This window comes from Salmo salar, chromosome 14 (genome assembly GCF_965601325.2).
Source record: "Salmo salar chromosome 14, fSalSal1, whole genome shotgun sequence".
Classification (NCBI taxonomy): Eukaryota; Metazoa; Chordata; class Actinopteri; order Salmoniformes; family Salmonidae; genus Salmo; species Salmo salar.
The window spans coordinates 8,932,471-8,954,501 of NC_138304.1; the positions used below are offsets into that span (position 1 = coordinate 8,932,471).

The 22,031-nt window shown below is 42.8% G+C and overlaps 1 protein-coding gene across 4 annotated transcripts in view; it reads right to left on the reverse strand.

Moving 5' to 3' along the window:
• Positions 1 to 1,214: 1,214 nt before the first annotated feature.
• Positions 1,215 to 22,031, reverse strand: part of LOC106568697 (abl interactor 1) — a 56,988-nt gene continuing 36,171 nt past the window's right edge. For 2 of the 4 annotated variants that reach the window (XM_014139263.3, XM_014139264.3), the window contains 7 exons: positions 21,575 to 21,687; positions 21,251 to 21,391; positions 16,955 to 17,055; positions 15,796 to 16,008; positions 13,561 to 13,647; positions 9,183 to 9,371; positions 1,215 to 8,779 (listed from right to left, as the gene is read on the reverse strand). In XM_014139263.3, the coding sequence (XP_013994738.1) occupies positions 8,604 to 8,779; positions 9,183 to 9,371; positions 13,561 to 13,647; positions 15,796 to 16,008; positions 16,955 to 17,055; positions 21,251 to 21,391; positions 21,575 to 21,687 (1,020 nt within the window). In that variant the 3' untranslated portion in view covers positions 1,215 to 8,603. The remainder of the gene's footprint in view (positions 8,780 to 9,182; positions 9,372 to 13,560; positions 13,648 to 15,795; positions 16,009 to 16,954; positions 17,056 to 21,250; positions 21,392 to 21,574; positions 21,688 to 22,031) is intronic. The other 2 variants (XM_045693838.2, XM_045693837.2) reach the window with 1 other exon arrangement.

Sequence of the window (22,031 nt, forward strand, 5' to 3'; positions counted from 1 at the left end):
TCAACTAGAACTACTAGAACTAAGGCTTTAGTAAACCCGCTACAATCATGCAGTACAGTGTACAGCCCGAAAGCACTTTAGCAGTTACACCGGCAGGCACCGGAGGCAATAAATTAATAAAACCAAAAGCTTACCTTGACTTGGAAGAGTTCCAGTGTTGGATGCCCATAGCCAGCTAGCTAACATAGCATCCCTCTCTGTTTGAGCCAGGTGTTTGAGTATGTTCAACTAGCTAGCTGCATTTGCTAGCTAAGTGAAAGCAAAAGTAAAAAAATAAAAAATACAACCAAATATAGCTAGCTTGCGCTCTCTCTCGCTCCTCCTTAATTTTGGAAGAAATTAATTTGTTCAAAACCGTTCAACTATTTCTCTCTCTGAGTCAACTCCTCACCACGCTTTATGCACTGCAGTGCTAGCTAGCTGTAGCGTATGATTTCAGTAGTAGATTCATTCTATGATCCTTGATTGGATGGACAACATTTCAGTTCATTCTGCAAGAGCTCTGATAGTTTGGAGGACGTCCTCCGGAAGTTGTCAAAATTACTGTGTAAGTCAGGGCTGCCCAACCCTCTTCCTGGAGATCTACTGTCCTCTAGGTTTTCAGTCCAACCCTAATTTAGCATATCTGATTCAGCTAGCTGTAGTCTTGTTGAGCAGCTAATAAGTAGAATCAGGTGTGTTAAATTAGGGTTGGACTGAAAACCCACAGGATGTTAGATCTCCAGGAAGAGGGTTGGGCAGCCCTGGTGGAAGTCTATGGAACGGGGTGAGAACCATGAGCCGCCTAGGTTTTGTATTGAAGTCAATGTACCCAGAGGACAGAAGCTAGCTGTCCTCCGGCTACACCATGGTGCTACCCTGCAGAGTGCTGCTGCGGCTACTGTAGACCTTCATTGCAAAACCTTGTGTGTTTTAATCAATTATTTGGTGACGTGAATATTGTATATTTTGTATAGTTTTATCTAAAAAGGGTAACTTTTTTAATGTTTCACTATTTTTATGAAATTCACTGAGCATGGTCCTCACCGTCCTCCTCTGAGGAGCCTCCACTGATGTGTGTGTGTGTGTGTGTGTGTGTGTGTGTGTGTGTGGCTTTATGGGCAGTATTATTGGGTGTTCATTTGTTTGGCAAAAAGCCAAAGAAAGTCATTGGATTTCCAATGCTGTTCTTTAACTGTCCCAAGGAGAAATCCCCCACCAAAGACCAGCTTCAATTGCTGTTTCGGCGAGCTGTTTATTACAAAAGGACTGTACATACATTTCAATTAACACATTATATATACAAACCAAGAGGAAAGAAGACAAATCAGATTCTGTTCCCATGAACATTTAAGTTACAGATCATCACTTTTTCGACGTTTCATATAAGAAAACAGACATAAAATCAAGATGCCTTGAGCCCTGGTGCCCTGAAATGTTTTACGTTTTAGTGGTAAACATACATGCAATGTTCTGCTGCATGAGAGTGGTTGTCTCATTATATTTTTCTAGGAAAATATAAATAAATAAAAATACACACCACTACTTAACCATGTACAGCAGTCTCAGACAAACTATTTCAAAACAACAAATGGAATGCTAAAAATGCTTAGGTAGGAAAAGTAGTTTTTTCTCTCTCACAAAAATGACCAAAAATGATGGAAGAGTTAAAAGTACAGTCAATAACTGGATGTAGTGGCAAATTATTATTCTCAGTAAAAAATGTAATGTTTTTTATGTATGCATACATTGAGGTTGAATACTGTTTGTGTTGAATATGTTGGCATTACATGGTCTTCCACACAAGTGCACGTGGCAAGCTTCTTAATTTAATTAAAAACATTTTCTCCCCAATTTCATGGTATCCAATTGGTAATTACAGTCTTGTCTCATCGAGACAAAAAGCCAAACAAACATCTGTACAAAGCAATGCTCTGAACGAAAACGGATTGTGTCATGTTTGCGTCTTTAATGAATTAAAAAAAGCCACAATAACAGAGTATACTATTTTTGAAACCAGGGGATGACAGGTCTCTCTCTCTCTTTCTCTGCTTTCTCTTTCTCTCTTACTTACTTTCTCTCTCTCTCTTTCTTTCTCTCTCCTCCACAGTTCTTTTTCGTTCTTTCTCTCACACTTTCCCTCTCTTTCTCTCTCTCTCTAGGCCTCCGAAAAAACCCAACCCAGCTGCACCGCTTCTTGACACAATGTCCACTTAACCCGGAAGCCAGCCACACTAATGTGTCAGAGGAAACACCGTGCACCTGGTGACCGTGTTCTGCACCCGGCCCCCAACAGGAGTTGCAAGTGCGCGATGGGACAAAGACATCCCTGCCGGCCAAACTCTCCCCTAACCTGGACGACACTGGGCCAATAGTGCGCCGCCCCATGGGTCTCTCTGTCGTGGCCGGCTGCGACAGACCCTGGACTCGAACCCAGAATCTCTAGTGGCACAGCTAGCACTGCAATGCAGTGCCTTAGACCACTGCGCCACTCGGGAGGCCGCACGTGGCCAGTTTTAACTTAACTTTGTCTGTGCGTCATAATGCCTACTCCATGTGGTCACAACCTATTGTTAACCGTAACCTATTCGTAATATCACTGATGGCTCATGAAAAAGAAACCTCAAATGACAGGATGTAAGCGGTAAGGCCATCCAACTACAAGCAACCTACATATTTGCATGGAAGTATTTAGTTATAATGTCATCATGTCATGTTTACAATAAAGTTGTGTAGGCATTACTATGCACTGAAAATGTGTGTGGAATATTACTTCATCATAAATGTGTGGCACAAATGTGTCTGAATCTTTTAATTACAATCAATGTAGTACATTTGAGTCCACAATGCACTGCTGAATTGCCTACATTCGTTGTGATAGAAATGATAGAGCAAGGTTACATTCAAGATTGAACGTTTACCACTGTTACAAATCACTCTCTTCTGCTCAATAAGTAGGCTAGTAGCCTACACCATTTTTTGACAGTCTTGCGTCCTTGTTTTGAGGTTGTGTTGATGATGGTAGGTGATAATGGTTATCAAGTACCAAAGATAAGCACCTAACCAGAGCCCACTGTCAAAGCCAGGTTGATATAACAAACAACGATAATGCAACGTTTGGATAGCCAGAACGCAATTAAACGTGTGTTGCAATCAAAGCCATGTGATTGATGTCATATAAAAAGCCATTGAGAACTAATCAGTGCAGACATTCCAACACAATGGAACCATGATGGAGTAGAACGTACAATAATAAGCTTCTTCACGTTTTGCTACAGTAGCCTGACAGCATAAAATAAGAAGTAAGATATAATTAATTTTTTACATTAAAAAAAACGTAATATCAAGTGACAATTGGCTAAACTGAAGGTAGAAATGGCACTAAAAGTGAAAAATCAAAGAAAACACGAAAAATGACTAAATAAGAGCGAGTAACATCATCCCTACCTGGCACAACTTTGCATGCCATTGACCACTCAAAAGACGTAGATGGAAAATCACAGGTAAAACACTACTGACACACAAACTGGCAGCTTCTCACATTACAGTATATATATACATATATAGTGCATTTGGAAAGTATTCAGACCCTTTGACATTTTCCATATTTTGTTACGCTACACCCTTATTCTAAAATGGATTAAAAAAAGAATCATCTGATCAATCTACACACAATACCACATAACGACAAACTGAAAACAGTTGTTATTTTTTTTTGCAAATGTATTACAAATAAAAAACAGAAATACCTTATTTACATAAGTACTCAGACCCTTTGCTATGACACTCGAAATTGAGCTCAGGTGCATCCTGTTTCCATTGATCATCCTTGAGATGTTTCCACAACTTGATTGGAGTCCACCTGTGTTAACTTCAATTGATTGGACATGATTTGGAAAGGCACACACCTGTCTATATAAAGATCCCACAGTTGACAGTGCATGTCAGAGCAAAAACAAGGCCATGAGGAATTGTCCGTAGAGCTCAGATACATGATTGTGTCCAGGCACAGATCTGGTGAAGGGTACCAAAACATTTCTGCAGCATTGAAGGTCCCCAAGAACACAGTGGCCTCCATCATTCTTAAATGGAAGAAGTTTGGAAACACCAAGACTCTTCCTAGAGCTGGCCGCCCGGCCAAACTGAGCAAATCGGGGGAGAAGGGCCTTGGTCAGGGAGGTCCCGTATGGACTCCGGAGAGGCGAAGGTCAAGAGCTATGCGTCCTCCGAAACACGACCCTGCCAAGCCACACTGCTTCTTAAAACACTGCTCGCTTAATCCGGAAGCCAGCCACACCAATGAGTCGGAGGAAACCCTGTCCAACTGGCGACCGAGTCAGCTTGCATGTGCCTGGCCCGCCACAGGAGTTGCTAGAGCGCGATGGGACAAGGACAACCCGGATGGCCAAACCCTCCCCTAACCCAGATGATGCTGGGCCAATTGTGCACCGCCTCATGGATCTCCCGGTCGTGGTCGGATTCGACACAAATCAAATCAAATTTTATTAGTCACATGCGCCGAATACAACCTTACAGTGAAATGCTTACTTATAACCGACAGTGCAGTTTAAAAAAATACGGATAAGAATAAGAGATAAAAGTGAAGTAATTAAAGAGGAGCAGTAAAAAAGAACAATATATACAGGGGGGTGCCAGAACAGAGTCAATGTGCGGGGCACCGGTTGAGGTAGTATGTACGTGTAGGTAAAGTTAATTAAAGTGACTATGCATAGATGACAACAGAGAGTGGCAGTGGTGTGGAGAGGGGAGGGGGGCAATGTGAATAGTCAGGGTAGCCATTTGACTAGATGTTCAGGATTCTTATGGCTTGGGGGCAGAAGCTGTTTAGAAGCCTCTTTAACCTAGACTTGGCGCTCCGGTACCGCTTGCCGTGTGGTAGCAGAGAGAACAGTCTATGACTAGGGTGGCTGGAGTCTTTGACAATTTTCAGGGCCTTACTCTGACACCGCCTGGTATAGAGGTCCTGGATGGCAGGAAGCTTAGCCCCAGTGATGTACTGGGCCGATCACACTACTCTCTGTAGTGCCTTGCGGTCGGAGGCCGAGCAGTTGCCATACCAGGCAGTAATGCAACCAGTTGTGCCCGCTTCACAACTGTCATGGTGTGCTTGGACCATGTTAGTTTGTTGGTGATGTGGACACTAAGGAACTTGAAGCTCTCAACCTGCTCCACTGCAGCCCCGTCAATGAGAATGGGGGCGTGCTCGGTCCTCTTTTTCTAGTGGTCCACAATCATCTCCTTTGTCTTGATCACATTGAGGGAGAGGTTGTTGTCCTGGCACCACACGGCCAGGTCTCTAATCTCATCCCTATAGGCTGTCTCGTTGTTGTCGGTGATCAGGCCTACCACTGTTGTGTCAACGGCAAATGTAATGATGGTGTTGGAGTCGTGCCTGGCCGTGCAGTCATGAGTGAACAGGCAGTACACGAGGGGGCTGAGCACGCACCCCTGAGGGGCCCCTGTGTTGAGGATCAGCGTGGTGGATGTGTTGTTACATACCCTTACCACCTGGGGGCGGTCCGTCAGGAAGTCCAGGATCCAGTTGCAGAGGGAGGTGTTTAGTCCCAGGGTCCTTAGCTTAGTGATGAGCTTTGAGGGCATTATGGTGTTGAATGCTAAGCTGTAGTCAATAAATAGCATTCTTACATAGGTGTTCCTTTTGTCCAGGTGGGAATGGGCAGTGTGGAATGCAATAGAGACGGCATCATCTGTGGATCTGTTTGGGTGGTATACAAATTGGAGTGGGTCTAGGGCTTCTGGGATGATGGTGTTGATGTGAGCCATGACCAGCCTTTCAAAGCACTTCATGGCTACAGACGTGAGTGATGGGTCGGTAGTCATTTAGGCAGGTTACCTTAATGTTCTTGGGCACAGGCACTATGCTGGTCTGCTTAAAACATGTTGGTGTTACAGACGTGGACAGGGAGAGGTTGAAAATGTCAGTGAAGACACTTGCTAGTTGGTCAGCACATGCTCGCAGTACACGTCCTGGCAATCCGTCTGGCCCTGCGGCCTTGTCAATGTTGACCTGTCTAAAGGTCTTGCTCACATCAGCTGCAGAGAGTGTGATCACATAGTCTTCCGGTACAGCTGGTGTTCTCATGCATGTGAGTATATAAGTAGTTAAGCTCGTCCGGTAGGCTCGTGTTTCTGGGCAGCTCTCGGATGTGCTTCCCTTTGTAGTCTGTAATGGTTTGCAGGCCCTGCCACATCCGACGAGCGTCAGAGCCGGTGTAGTACGACTCGATCTTAGTCCTGTATTGATGCTTTGCCTGTTTGATGGTTCGTCGGAGAGTATAGCGGGATTTCTTATAAGCTTCCGGGTTAGAGTCCCGCGCCTTTAAAGCGGCAGCTCTAGCCTTTAGCTCAGTGCGGATGCAGCCTGTAATCCATGGTTTCTGGTTGGGGTATGTACGTACGGTCACTGTGGGGACGACGTCATCGATGAACTTATTGATGAAGCCAATGACAGATGTGGTGTACAATGCCATTGGAGGAATCCTGGAACATATTCCAGTCTGTGCTAGCAAAACAGTCCTGTAGCTTAGCATCTGCTTCATCTGACCACTTTTTTTTATTGATCTAGTCACTGGTGCTTCCTGCTTAAATTTTTGCTTGAAAGGAGGAATCAGGAGGATAGAATTATGGTCAGATTTTCCAAATGGAGGGAGAGGGAGAGCTTTGTATGCATCTCTGTGTATGGAGTATAGGTGGTCCAGAGTTCTTTTCCCTCTGGTTGCACATTTAACATGTTGATAGAAATGAGGTAAAAGTGTAGGAGCGCCGCCTCTGGGTGAGCGTTTTCTTGTTTGCTTATGGCGGAATACAGCTCATTCAATGCTATCTTGGCGCCAGTCTCTGACTGTGGTGGTATGTAAACAGCTACAAAGAATATAGATGAAAACTCTCTCGGTAGGTAATGTGGTCTGCAGCTTATCATGAGAAACAAAGATAGCATGTTTGCAAGCAGAATTGAGGGGAGTGGGGGTTTATTCGATCGACCTCCTACTCCTCAGAAGGTAGCCCGCTCTCCGGCCTCTCTTTCTCCGCCTCCTCTTCACACAGATCACTGGGGTCGGGGCCTGTTCCCGAGGGAGCCGTATATCCTCCGCCTCGGGCTTGTCAGTCGTGAAAGAAGAAAAAGGAGTCTGCTAGTCCGTGGTGAGTAATCGCAGTCCTGATGTCTAGAAGTTATTTTCGGTTATAAGAGACGGTAGCGGCAACATTATGTAGAAAAATAGTAAAAAAACTAAGTCACAAACAACGCAGATAAACGAACAAAAAACACAATCGGTTGGGGGCGTGTAAAACGTCTGCCTTCTGCTCTGGCGCCATTTTATAAAGACACGGCCCGGGATCAAACTCGGATCTGTAGTGACGCCTCTTGCACTGCGATGCACTCCCCATCCAACCTGACAGAGCTTGAGAGGATCTGCAGAGAAGAATGGGAGAACTCCCCAAAAACAGGTGTGCCAAGCTTTTAGCGTCATACCCAAGAAGACTCGAGGCTGTAATCGCTGCAAAAGGTACATCAACAAAGTCTTGAGTAATGGGTCTGAATACTTATGTAAATGTGACATTTAAGTTTTTTTTTTCTAAATGAGCAAAAAATTTTAAAAACTTGTTTTTGCTTTGTCATTATGGAGGGTGTAGATTGATGAGGAAAAAATCTATTAATCAATTTTAGAAAATGGCTGTAACCTTACAAAATGTGTGAAAAGTCAAGGGGTCTGAATACTTTCCGAATGCACTGTATATATACAGTACAAGTCAACATTTTGGACACACCTACTCATTCAAGGTTTTTTCTTTATTTGTACTATTTTCTACATTGTAGAACAATAGTGAAGACATCAAAACTATGAAATAACACATATGGAATCATGTAGCAACCAAAAAAGTGTTGAAAATATCAAACATATTTTGTATTTGAGATTCTTCAAAGTAGAGATTCTTCAAGGTGTGTCCAAACCTTTGCCTTGATGACAGCTTTGCACACTCTTGGCATTCTCTCAACCAGCTTCACCTGGAACTTTATTTTTTTGGTTACTGCATGATTCAATATGTGTTATTTCATAGTTTTGATGTCTTCACTATTATTCTACAATGTAGAACCCTTGAAAACCCTTGAATGAGTAGGTGTGTACAAACTTTGGACTGGTACTGTAAACAAAACTAAATAACTTCACCAGAAATAAGCAAATTAACATTCATATCTTTTTGAATTCAAAACTCCTATTCCCTATCCCTTGGCCCACCTCCCCAACCCACCCCTCCCTCCAACATGTAGCATAGTAAATTGAATATTTAGCTTGTTTTGTAACATTGCAATTTGGACACTGACAAAAACAAACATTCGGTCACTCATGTCGCAATGCACTTCTTCACGTTTGTTTGTTTGTTTATTCTTTCTTATTTTTTTCTGTAAAAGTAAGATTGACGTTTTTCTGTGTGGATAAGAGACGGGGGGCCTTCAGGACAATTTGACCGTGCAAAACAAATGCCAACATCTTACTAAAAGCTACCTTATCGTTTCAAATACTAAACTCAGCACATTTTTTTTGTAACATCCTGGCGTTTTTGCACTGTCAAAATGGCCGCCCTTAGTCTGCATAGTGCATGATGGACTCTACGTAGTTGCCGGGGAAGAGGCCAGTGACGCCGTTGCAGACGCCCTCGTACCAGCCGTCGTCGTTCTTCTTGATGATGAAGATGATGGAGCCCTCCATGAAGGAGAGTTCGTCCTCCTTGTCCTTGGAGTAGTCATAAATGGCCACCACTGTAAAAAACATTTGATTTATTTATTTTACCGGGTAAATTATTGAGAACAAATTCTCTTTTACAATAACGACCTGACCATAGACAGAACAGAGTGAGGGAGAACAGCTGGTGGGAATAGAGCTGTACGTGAAATAATTACTTAAGGAGATACAGCACTATAATATAGTATAGTATAGTATAGTAGGCCTACACCCAAGATTGACAATTTGTGGGTGTCCCTTAGTAGTATCTGTCCTATTCTACTTAATTGGTCCTTTGGATTTGGATAAGTTTGATACTTTGTCTCCACAGACATTTGTTTTGCACCATTTAAAACAAGCTTATAACAGCACGTAAATCATGTTCAAACTGGTGTCAGTGTATGACGTCACTAAAGTTCCGGGGGTTCAAGTCAAACTCACCCTTCTCTACGTAGGACTTGGGGGCCCAGTGGGGGTCTTCGTCAGCATAAGGGTCATTGTAGTGCACCACGGCCGCCTCCTCATCCCCCTGGTAGTCCACTGGTGGGGGCGGGGGAGGGGGCGAGGGCTCCTCAAACATGACAACATCCTCGGGAGGGGGCGGTGGAAGGGGGTCCGGGCTGTCTGTTACTGAACAGGAGGGGAGAGGAAAATAAATTGGACATTATGGAAGCACAATTTCATAGGGATGTCTGTTATAGCAATTATATTTATTTGTGTGATATCAATAGCGCTCGCTAGCTTGTAGTGCTAAAAAACGGAAATGAGTTACCTCTGATTCGTTCAGCCATTCCTATGGGGAAAGAATAGGATTTTGGGATAAGCGCTGAAAATAAGGTCTGAGGTTAACACAGCCTTAGCAGATCTTATACGTTTTGTTCTATGAGATAATACCAGTCAGTTAACATTACCTTTATGCTTTGTTTTGCTACATAAATGCTTAAAAATTCACAAAAAGTGACGTTAGCTGATGAAAATTATCTCATAGAGCAAAACGTATGAAATCTCCTAAGCTTGTGTTTATCAAACATACCTTATTTTTGGCGTATATCCAAAAACCCTATCAAAAACACCATTCATTTCCCCATAGGCTTTGTCCAACGAACCATGGCGGAGTTAGTCCATACAAAAAGATGCCATTCTAATTTCTCTATATTATGGCCTGGGGTTTCTCCTGACCATGTGACCTGACCAGGAAAAACTCCTAAATATATATACTGTAGTGTAAACAGGAACAACTGTTTACGTTTATTTCCAAAATGCTATATCCACACATTTTTCATGTGTTTTTTCATCAGAAATGATTTCTTATGGGTACCTTAATGTATGTGTAAAATATTACTGTTCTCAGATTTTTTATTAATTGAGTTTCAATGTTTTTTTGCTAAACGCTATATATCCATTGTTTAGCTGGAATGTAACCTTTGTATCCTGTATATTTTACTGTGATATGTGGTTGTCTCACCTAGCTATTTTAAGATGAACACACTTACCTTAAGTTACTGAATAAGAGCATCTGATAAACAACTAAAATGTCAAATGTAAATCTCATATTGCTGTATTGAATTATAATTCTTTACAAATAACTATATTGATGTCACAAATACAAAATGTGTAGCTTTCTTTATTAAAAATTAAGTTATTTGCTACATTTGACTGTGTAAAGCCTAGCAGTACTACTTATTTCTCTGACAGTGAGGGAGATATATAGCATTTTGCAAAAAAACAAGCTCATTTGTCTCTCTGAAATGAAACCATCAAGTGATAGATTTGAAACAAATGTCTGTCACAACCCCATGCCATGATGAAATAGTGAAAAAACACACCAATCTCTTTCATGATTTCTTTAAACAATAAAAGCTAATTAACATTTCTGAAATGGTCTTAGCTCCGCCACTCCAAACTGAACAAATAACTTAAATCTGCCCCTTCCAGTGTGTTGCTCCTTAACATCATACAAACAAAACATTCATTCATATACAGGGAGTGTACAAAACATTAGGAACACCTGCTCTTTCCATGACATAGACTGGCCAGGTGAAAGCTATGATCCCTTATTGATGTCAACTGTTAAATACCACTTCAATCAGTGTAGATGAAGGGGAAGAGACAGGTTAATGAAGGATTTTTAAGCCTTGAGACAATTGAGAAATTGATTGTGTATGTGTGCCATTCAGAGGGTGAATGGGCAAGACAAAAGATTTAAGTGCCTTTGAACGGGGTATGGTAGTAGGTGGCAGGCACAGTCAAGAACTGCAACACTGCTGTGTTTTTTACTCTTAACAGTTTCCAGTGAATCAAGAATGGTCCACCACCAGCACTGGAGTCAACATGGGCCAGCATCCCTGTGGAACGCTTTCGACACCTTGTAGAGTCCATGACCCGACGAATTGAGGCTTTTCTGAGGGCAAAAATGGGTGCAACTCAATATTAGGAAGGTATATATTAGATTCTATTCTACCAGTATTCTATTCGATTCCATTATATTCTACCTGTATTCTATTCTACCGCAATTGTATTCTATTATACCAATATTCTTGTCTATTCTATTCAATTATATTCTATGCCATGCATGAGCCTGATCTTTCAGATGTGTGATGACCTTTTCTGGCCAGCAGATAGCATGACAGAACATAGTGTCTTCTCTTATTATACCATGCACTCGGAAAGTATTCAGATCTCTTGACTTTTTCCACATATTGTTACGTTACAGCATTATTCTGAAATTGATTAAATCGTTTTTTCCCCCTCATCAATATACATACAATGCCCCATAATGACAAAGGAAAAAAAGGTTTTTGGAAATCTTTGCAAACGTTCTTCTCTGCAGATCCTCTCAAGCTCTGTCAGGCTGGATGGGGAGCGTTGCTGCACAGCTTTTCTCAGGTCTCTCCGGAGATGTTCGATCGGGTTCAAGCCAGGGCTCTGGCTGAGCCACTCAAGGACATTCAGAGACTTGTTCCGAAGCCACTCCAGCGTTGTCTTGGCTGTGTGCTTAGGGTCGTTGTCCTGTTGGAAGGTGAACCTTCGCCCCAGTCTGAGGTCCTGCGCGTTTTCATCAAGGATCTCTCTGTACTTTGCTCTGTTCATCTTTCCCTCAATCCTAACTAGTCTCCCAGTCCCTGCCGCTGAAAAACATCCTGACAGCATGATGCTGCCACCACCATGCTTCACCGTAGGGATGGTGCCAGGTTTCCTCCAGATGTGATGTAGCAAAGAGTTCAATCTTAGTTTCATCAGACCAGAGAATCTTGTTTCTCATGGTCTGAGAGTTCTTTGGGTGCTTTTTGGCAAACTCCAAGCAGGCTGTCATGTGCCTTTTACTGAAAGGCCTGATTGGTGGAGGGCTGCAGAGATGGTTGTCCTTCTGGAAGGTTCTCCGATCTTCAAAGAGGAACTCTAGAGCTCTGTCAGAGTGACTATCGAGTTCTTGGTCACCTCCCTGACCAAGGCCCTTCTCTCCCAATTTCTCAGTTTGGCCGAGCGGCCAGCTCTAGGAAGAGTCTTGGTGGTTCCAAACTTCTTCCATTTAAGAATAATGGAGGCCACTGTGTTCTTGGGGACCTTCAATGCGGCAGACATTTTTTGGTACCCTTCCCCAGATCTGTGCCTTGATACAATCCTGTATCTGAGCTCTACGGACAATTACTTCAACCTCAAGGCTTGGGTTTTGCTCTGACATTCACTGTCAACTGCAGGACCTTATATAGGCAGGTGTGTGCCTTTCCAAATCATGTCGAATCATGAATTTACCACAGGTGGACTCCAATCAAGTTGTAGAAACATCTCAAGGATGATCTATGGAAACAGCATGTACCTGAGCTCAATTTCGAATCTCATAGTAAAGGGTCAGAATACTTATGCAAATAAGGTATTTCTGCTTTTTATTTTTAATACATTTGCAAAAATGTCTAAAAACCTGTTTTCGTCATTATGGGGTATTGTGTGTAGATTGATGAGAATTGTTATTTAATCCATTTTAGAATAAGGCTGTAACGTAACAAAATGTGGAAAAAGTAAACGGTTCTGAATACTTTCCGAATGCACTGTATGTATAAAACAGACACAGTAGTTCAGATATGGCTAGTAGGGTTTCTCGAGGTGAAATGCAAATGCAACATAAGGAAAGTAAGGATCCAAGTTTCATTTGAAAGCTGGATTAACAACTAAAGTCACCTGGACAAGGACACAGCTGCTGTGTACAGTAGGGATTGGGAAGATCCCTGAGACGTGCCCTGTCTGATTAAAACTGTGTTTGACTTGGCTGGCACTATGCGGTTTTCCAAACGTTAAGTCACGTGTTTTCAGGGGACAAAGGTAGAACCATATAACTCTCGCCACTGTCACTCAGTGACCATGGCAACAGACAAAACATTGGAGGGGTGTGTCTAAAGGCAGTAGCCAGCGTACGAAAAAGGCATGACAGACGCAGCATAAAAGAGCACAAATAGGTGACAGTGTGAAATGTAAGGCTGAGGGAGAGGTGCTGTTACCTGTGTGTGCGTTGGTTCTTCTATCCTTTTGGGGAACTAAAATCGCCAAATGTCCCCACAAGGATAGAAAAACAAGGAAAATTCTCTCTCGTGGAGACATTTCTCACGTCCCCATGAGGACAAAGGCTATTTTAAACTCAGGAGTTAGGTTTCAGGTTACAATTAGGGTTAAAATGATGGTTAGGTTTAGTTTTCAGGTTTGGGTTAGGGGTATGGTAAGGGTTAGGTTTTGGGAAAATAGGATTTTAAATGGAAATACATTTTAGGTCCCAACGGGGATGGAAGAACATAACGTGTGTGTGTGTGTGTGCGTGTGTGTTACTTACTGGTCTCCTGCACTCTGGCCACAAAGCCCGTCAGAGGAATCTGAGGAGTCAGCTGGACCATAGGAGGGGGAGGAGGAGCCACAGACACTAAAAGCAGCAACACAGACAGGCAGACAGATGGACATACCAGAGAGAGAGAACGAAAGAGAGATAGGGAGATGGAAGGAGAAACACAGGAAAAATATGCTTGTCAGAGAGCAAAACAAAGCAGTAAGCGTGCATACCCACTTAGAGTATTTTATTCTCTCAATTCAACTTTACCCTTCAGGCAAAGCTGGTTGAAATTACGTTTTTACAACCACAAACTGGTTGAAATGATGTTATTACAACCACAAACTGGTTGAAATTATGTTATTACAACCATAAGCTGGTTGAAATGATGTTATTACAACCATAAGCTGGTTGAAATGATGTTATTACAACAACAAACTGGTTGAAATTAGGTTATTTTGGTGTTATTTCAACCAGTTTTGCCTACTGGCTATGTAAACAAACAACATTCAGCATGGCAGCATGATATTTCACAGTATACTATAGACAGTGTTTATTTGTGTTGTAACAATTTAGTTTGACCAATTATTATTACCAAATGTCCTCGGTTTCTTTGGGATTAATTGAAATGAACACAATGAGGTACCATTTCATACAGAGTAGTCCCCAATGTTATAGGAATGATTTTAAATTGTGTCAAAAATGTATTGTGTAATAATACCAACTTCTAGTTTACTGTGCAATAAAATGCAAACAGCTACACTGTGCATTTCTGTTCTTCAGTTGAAAAATTCACATATTTTTATGACATTCCTTTGTCTTCCGATAGGTTGCATAACTCATATCTGACGTAAGACAATGATTATGCCCTTCATTGAATGAACATCACCCTAACCCCAGTACAGTGTTGTAATGATTGTTCCCACCCAAAGGCATGATGTCATAAAGCGGTGGTTCCTAACATTTTTTTGATCAGTGGCACACCTTGATGGGCTAATAAATGATGTGGCACACCTAAACCTTTCCTAATCATTTATTAAGTGTTAATGACCTTCATCTCATCTGATCCATACTGCAAATCATTCATTTTCTGTGACAACCATTTTTTCATAGATTCAACTGGGTGTATTTCAACTATTTTCATAGTTCCTTAGGCCCACTCATGATGGTTCATTTGTGTGTACCCCTTTAAGAGCATCCTGCAACTCTCAGATAGAAAGGAAAACATGTAGCTCTGGTAAAATAGGTCTTACTTTGAACGGAAAGGTCTAGAAACGAGCCGTTTCCTGCATTGTAAAGGTGCATCAACAGACACAAAGCCAAGCTCCGTTTGCTTCTATGGCAGAGGCTATGATACTGCTAAGCCTCAGACTTGCCTGTGTTAATGGTTCTCACAGGCAAAGGAAAAGGATACTAATTACTTTGCTCATGATACGCGCCCCTCAAATGATCCAAATGTAAAAACAGCTGCAGCGCACCGGACTTGAAACAACGATACAGATTTGTAACCATGTGTGCCATTCAATCAATGTATTATCTGATTGATTTTCTTTCTAGCGGCACTGGTGCCCCCAAGTCAAAATCCCACGTTCATTCCACAGGTAATATTTATAAGCGAGTGTTATCAAGAATTGGAAAAGTTTTGCGGCACACTGGTTGAAAACCACTGTCATAGAGGGTGACACATCATCATGAGGGTGGTTTTCCTCTCTGACTCCCGGGGCATAAATCAGCAGTAATGAAATGGTTGTCTCACAACTAGTCACGTCTGATTTATTTCACCGCCATAGAGCTGCCTTCAGACACATAGATCAGTCACTGTCGCCCCTCTCCAGACTAGTCTACCTCTTATGGGTCAATGTTATGTGTGAGAGTTAACAGCGATACCGACAGTATGCCTTGGTTTTATGTTTGCGACGTTCGTCCTAAATCTCCTCTTGTCTGACAGCTAATGTCAGCGTGTGTATATGTGTGTCCTGGATTTCCCTTTGTCTGACTGCTAATGTGAGTGTGTGTGGATTTATGTCTTCCACTGCCTCTTCTCTTTTACCTGCAATTAAAGTGAGCTACCTCAAACTGACTCCTATCCAGGACACACACTGAGTTGACCGTCTATTGATGTTGCTCTTTGGTCGGTTACAAACATTCAACCATAATCCAACTACGGTCTATTAACTTTCTTCTTTGGTCAGACCTAACATTACTTCAACCATAATCCAACAAAAATTCTTCCCGTGGTCTTACCTGAGTTCTGGGGGTAGGCGGGTCCCCCATTGAGGTGGGGCTGCTGGGACATGGAGAAATGGGAGCTGCCGGAGGGCGCCCGGCGGTAGGTACCTGTGGCCGACACCATGGAAGCTGAGGTGGCGGTGGAGTTGTGGCGGGAGACCTGCCGCGAGATGGTGCCAAACTGGGACATGGGGATGGGACCCAGGCCTGGGCCCTGGGGGACTGCTGCTGTGGTTGTTGAGGTGGGGAGAGGGGTACGGAGAAAGAAGGTAGGGAAAGGAGAGTGAGAGAGTTAGTGAATTCACTGAAGTTGGCCCTGTCTTAACCGCACTTATTTAGTGTGTGGTTGGATGGAAGCGACTCAGCTGTGGCTGGTGTGCCTGAGTACAACAACCAACCAGACAGAAAAAAAGAGTTCCATGAGAAGATATACTGTGCTGCCAAAATATCACCAAAATATGCATATGAATCTAGATCTAAATGTACAGCTGAATTGTATGGAAAACTGATGCATAATATGAGGCTGAAACAAACAGACTAACACCATTGTATGCCAAAAGAGATGCCAAATTGACAGAACAAATAGGCAGCTAAGCGTATGTATATGAAAAGATTAGCTGACACAATAAACAGACACATGCTAAGTTGAAGACAGGAGAAGGCCTGATAGAAGCAGGAGATGCGATGCTAAAGGAATAAGACTGGTCAGACAGAAAGGACAGCTAAATGCTATGCTAAACAAAATGAGAAGCGAAGATAACAGAATGGAAAGCTAAATCCTAAGCTAAGAGAGAAGAAAAGGTACCAAAATGGAAGTCTACATTCTAAGCTTGGGTACCAGAGATCCTATACAGAATGGAAGGCTAAATGCTAAGCTAACAGAGAAGCTAGACAGAAAGGCTAATGCTAAGCTAACAGAATGAAACGGCTAAAATGCTACACTACCAATAGGTTAACAGAGAAGCTAATTAGACAGAACCGACAACAAAATGCTGAGCTAAACAATGCTAACAGAGAAACAAACAGAATGGAAGGCTGAATGCTAAACTAGGTTAAAAGAGAAGCTAATTCAATAGAATGGACACCTAAATACTAAGCTAGCAAAGAATCTACAATAATACAATGGCTAGTTAAATGCAAAGCTAAGCTAAAGGAGATGTATCGCTGGCCTCACCTGGTCCCAGGCTGGGAGGGGAGGGAGTGGGCACGGCCAGAGGAACACTTATGCTGCTGCCACCGCTGTTCTCTCGCCCGCCACTACCCCCACTGCTGCCACTGCACAGAGAGAGAGCGAGAGAGAGAGAGAGAGAAAGATGAGGGGAAGAAATTGGGATAGGGAAGAGGTAAAGAGAGAGTCATATATATATATATATATATATAGAGAGAGAGAGAATAAAAGAGAAGGATGACGAAAGAATAGAGTGTCAGACAATCTGTAATTATATTGTCAGCATGAGCTCCTATCACAATTCAGCTGTAGAGTATAATGGGCTCTATTTTTCAAACCTAACACAATGGTAAGTCTTAGACTGGCGGTAGCTCTATAGGTCCGAGGGTGTCTCAGAAATATTTTAGCTATTTTCCCTGCAGGAATTATGAGCGCAAGAGCTAACAGAGGAGTGAATAGGCTGGGTTTTGATGAATACATTTGTTGTAGGTGTGTCGAGGGTTGACTCTTCACTGGCCAATCAGAACATGCTCTGTCACTAAATACGTGGCTTCTTCAAGTTGTGTATTTACATTTTTTAATGTATTGCGTTGTCATCAACTCCAATTCTAATGTTAGTCCGTTATAACCTAGTTTGATAAATAGCCGACAAAAACAAAATAACAACATTTGGGGCTATCCCATCTTTGCTAAATATGTTGAAAATGTTAGCAGTCCACATTATTCTAAGTCATTTCATGGCTTGAATATGTAAATATACAGTTGATGTTGGAAGTTTACATACACATTCGCCAAATAATTCCCAATTCCTGACATATAATCCTCGTAAAAATTCCCTGTTTTAGGTCAATTAGGAGCATCACTTTATTTTAAGAATGTGAAATGTCAGAAAAATAGTAGAGAGAATGATTTATATCAGCTTTTATTTCTTTCATCACATTCCCAGTGGGTCAGAAGTTTACATACACTCAATTAGTATTTGGTATCATTGCCTTTAAATTGTTTAACTTGGGTCAAACGTTTCGGGTATTTTGTGAAGTGCACCAGTCCCTCCTGCAGCAAAGCACCCCCACAACATGATGCTGCCACCCCCGTGCTTCACGGTTGGGATGGTGTTCTTCGGCTTGCAAGCCTCCCCCTTTTTCCTCCAAACATAACGATGGTCAATATGGCCAAACAGTTCTATTTTTGTTTCATCAGACCAGAGGACATTTCTCCAAAAAGTATGATATTTGTCCCCATGTGCAGTTGCAAACCATAGTGACTTATTCCCTGCTGAGCGGCCTTTCAGGTTATGTCGATAGAGGACTCATTTTTACTGTGGACATAGATACTTTTGTACCAGTTTCCTCCAGCATCTTCACAAGGTCCTTTGCTGTTGTTCTGGGATTGATTTGCACTTTTCGCACCAAAGTACGTTCCTCTCTAGGAGACAGAACGCGTCTCCTTCCTGAGCGGTATGACGGCTGTGTGGTCCCATGGTGTTTATACTTGCGTACTATTGTTTGTACAGATGAACGTGGTACCTTCAGGCATTTGGAAATTGCTCCCAAAGTCGAACCAGACTTGTGGAGGTCTACAATTATTTTTCTGAGGTCTTGGCTGATATCTTTTGATTTTCCCATGATGTCAAGCAAAGAGGCACTGAGTTTGGAGGTGTATCTGTGAAATATATCCACAGATACACCTCCAATTGACTCACATGATGTCAATTAGCCTATCAGAAGCTTCTAAAGCCATGACATCATTTTCTGGAATATTCCAAACTGTTTAATGGCACAGTCAACTTAGCATATGTAAACTTCTGACCCACTGGAATTGTGATACAGTGAATTATAAGTGAAATAATCTGTCTGTAAACAATTGTTGGAAAAATTACTCGTGTCATGCACAAAGTTGATGTCCTAACCGACTTGCCAAAACTATAGTTTGTTAACAAGAAATTTGTGGAGTGGTTGAAAAACGAGTTTTAATGACTCCAACCTAAGTGTATGTAAACTTCCAAATTCAACTGTATACATAACATCCACACTGATATAGGGCTTTATTTTTTTATTTAACCTTTATTTAACTAGGCAAGTCAGTTAAGAACTAATTCTTATTTACAATGACGGCCTACCCCAGCCAAACCCGGACGACGCTGGGCCAATTGTACGCCGCACTACGGGACTCCCAATCACGACCGGATGTGATGCAGGCTGGATTCGAACCAGGGATTACAGTGACGCCTCGGGCTAAGCCATGGGTATGCCAAATGTTGTCAATAGGCAAGATTACATTTACTTTGATATGGCCTAAAAAGACAGTGAATAATTCCAATCCAATTCGAATAAAAACAAAACAACAACTTGTTTTAAATAGGCTATGTTTCAATACAGTTACAGGCACCGTAATACCCCTACCGTGGGCATATAATATTAAGGCAACAACGACTGGAGGGTTTTACGCACATTCAAAGTTTTCACAGAAGCTGGATAAATATCCGATATCAAGAGAAAGGGGGAATGTCCACTCAACGTTATACAGCTCCCAAATGTAATGTTTTATAAACTGTAAGGACCGACGCTGGAGATGAGAAGCAAGTACAGGGAGTGAACATTTAATGGAAAACGGACATCAAACAGAGGAAGGACAGCATCTGACATTACGACAATAATGCTGACACTGGGAACAAAACTGAGGAACAGACAGATATAGAGGGGGCAATCCACAACATGAAGGAGTCCAAGTTAGTCCAATGAGTGCAGATGCGTGTAGTAATGGTGACAGGTGTGCGTAATAAAGGGCAGCCGAGGGAGAGTGGGAGCAGGCGTGACAGTACCCCCTCCCCCTAGGGGCGCCACCCGGTGTCCCACCTGGGCGAGCCTGACGGGCCGGCTGAGTCATGGGCGCTGGACTAGCCGGTTGAGGAGTAGAAGCCCGACGAGCCGGCTGAAGCGTGGGAGCCTGACGGGCCGGCTGTGGCATGACGTGGGATGGGAGCCTGATGATCGGCTGAGGCATAGGAGCCCGACAAGCCGGCTGAGGCATGACGTGGCATGGGAGCCTGCCGAGCCAACCGAGGCAAGGAAACCTCTCGAGCCAGCTAAGGTGTGGAAGCCAGACGAGCCCGCTGAGGCACCCCCGGTTCCATCAGCGGCACCCAGACCCAACGTCACCACCAAAAACAAAAAACAAGAACTCCCTGATGCTTCAAATAGGGGTGTCAGTATTCTGTAAGGACCGACGCTGGAGATGAAAAGCAAGTACAGGGAGTGAACATTTAATGGAAAATGGACATCAAACAGAGGAAGGACAGCGTATGGTCAGGGGAAACAAAATGACATTACAACAATACTGGCACGGGAAACAAAACTGAGGAACAGACAGATCAATCAACAACGTGAAGGAGTCCAGGTGAGTCCAATGAGCACAGATGTGTGTAATGATGGTGACAGGTGTGCGTAATGAAGGGCAGCCTGTTGTTCGAGAGCGAGAGTGGGAGCAGGCGTGACATAAACATAATGGACTAATTTACCAATCTAAAACAAAATGCTGACATGGGCTAATTAAGTGACTGCTGATGCACAACCAAAATTTCGAAATTGCACCTTGTGTATTCTATTAATCTATCAGGTGGTTGAGACCCTGAAGTTGAGTCAACCCCCCCAAAATAAAATTGGGTCCAGGGGCCACCAGTGGCCAATTCCTGGCCTAGTGTAAGGGTAGCCTGAGGAAGGCTTGGTTCATAATCATATGAAATAAAAAGCAAGCAATTGTTAAAGGAAAAAAACAGGAGCTAGATAAAATAATGTAGGCCTACAGATAAAAAGGGGATGTCCGCTCACTATTTTGCTGCTCACAAACTTGATATTTTAATAAAGCTTTGCTAAATAAGATTTATTTCAAAGTAATCTCACGACCCTTTATTGATAAGCTTGGCTACTTGATGAACAAAAAAAGGACAAAAAAGGAACACTTATGAGGGACAAAAAAAATCCAGCCTTCATTGAGGGGAGGGGAGGCAATGCTTGGTTTTTAATCACATGCTCTTACAGACGAGCTGCCAGCGGCCCCCTTTGTTGTCAGCATGAATGTTGTCATTAAAACATTGTTTGATTGGATGACACGATGAACTCGGCTCATTGGTCAACCACGCAGGCTTTGTTGCTGGCACTACCTTTCAGATATAAAGAAAAGTCTGCAAAACGTTGGCGTCACCCCGTCTTGGTTTGAAAGGTGTAAAACACACCAACACACACACCTAGGCACACACACGCTCCAGTGGCCACATGCAAATTAGGGGTGGGCAGTGTGTGTTACCTGTGTGTTCTGGGTCTCTGGTTGAGGGAGGCCGTGCGTGCAGGGCTGTGCTGGCTGCCTAGTCGTGCTGGGCTGGTCATATAGTCGTTAGGCACCGTTGGAGGCTTGACTGGCTCCAGGGTCTTATAGGGGGTGTTTCGCCTGGAGAGGACACACACATTGAGAACATTAAGCGCATGTCAACACAACACACACCAATAACATTTTGCACGTTAAGAAAACACACACGTGCACATACACACCAATAACTCAAGTGCACATCAGCACAACACAAGCTCACACAGGCACACACACACTCATACACACGTTTTTGGGATACCATACCCAAGAGTCCCACGACCAGCCATGGGTGGGCTCGGGGGTTTCTGTGTCGGTGGATTGGTCCTCGATAATGTCCCCCCTCCTCCTCCCCTCGCTGGCTGGTTGTTGCCATGTTGCTATAAAAAAGAAAAACGTGGATTCTCAGTCATAGGTGGCCAACTGATGTTCAACCCTTTACAAAGGCAATTACTGTATGTTACATTGTGCAAGTATCCTATTACAGTACGGTGCAGTTTATAGTTAACATTTTGTTTTCACTTTTAGTGTTTTGTGATGGTATCTGTATTGTTTAACTGAGAGATAATTTCGATCATTTGGAGACATAACAAGGACTTTATATTAGGACTACATTCTCTCATAAAGTTTTAATATACATACAACATATACTGATGTTACGAAATGAGGCGACCCAGAGTAATGGGGGCTTAGAGGGTCAAAGCATCATGGGTAGGGGGAGAAA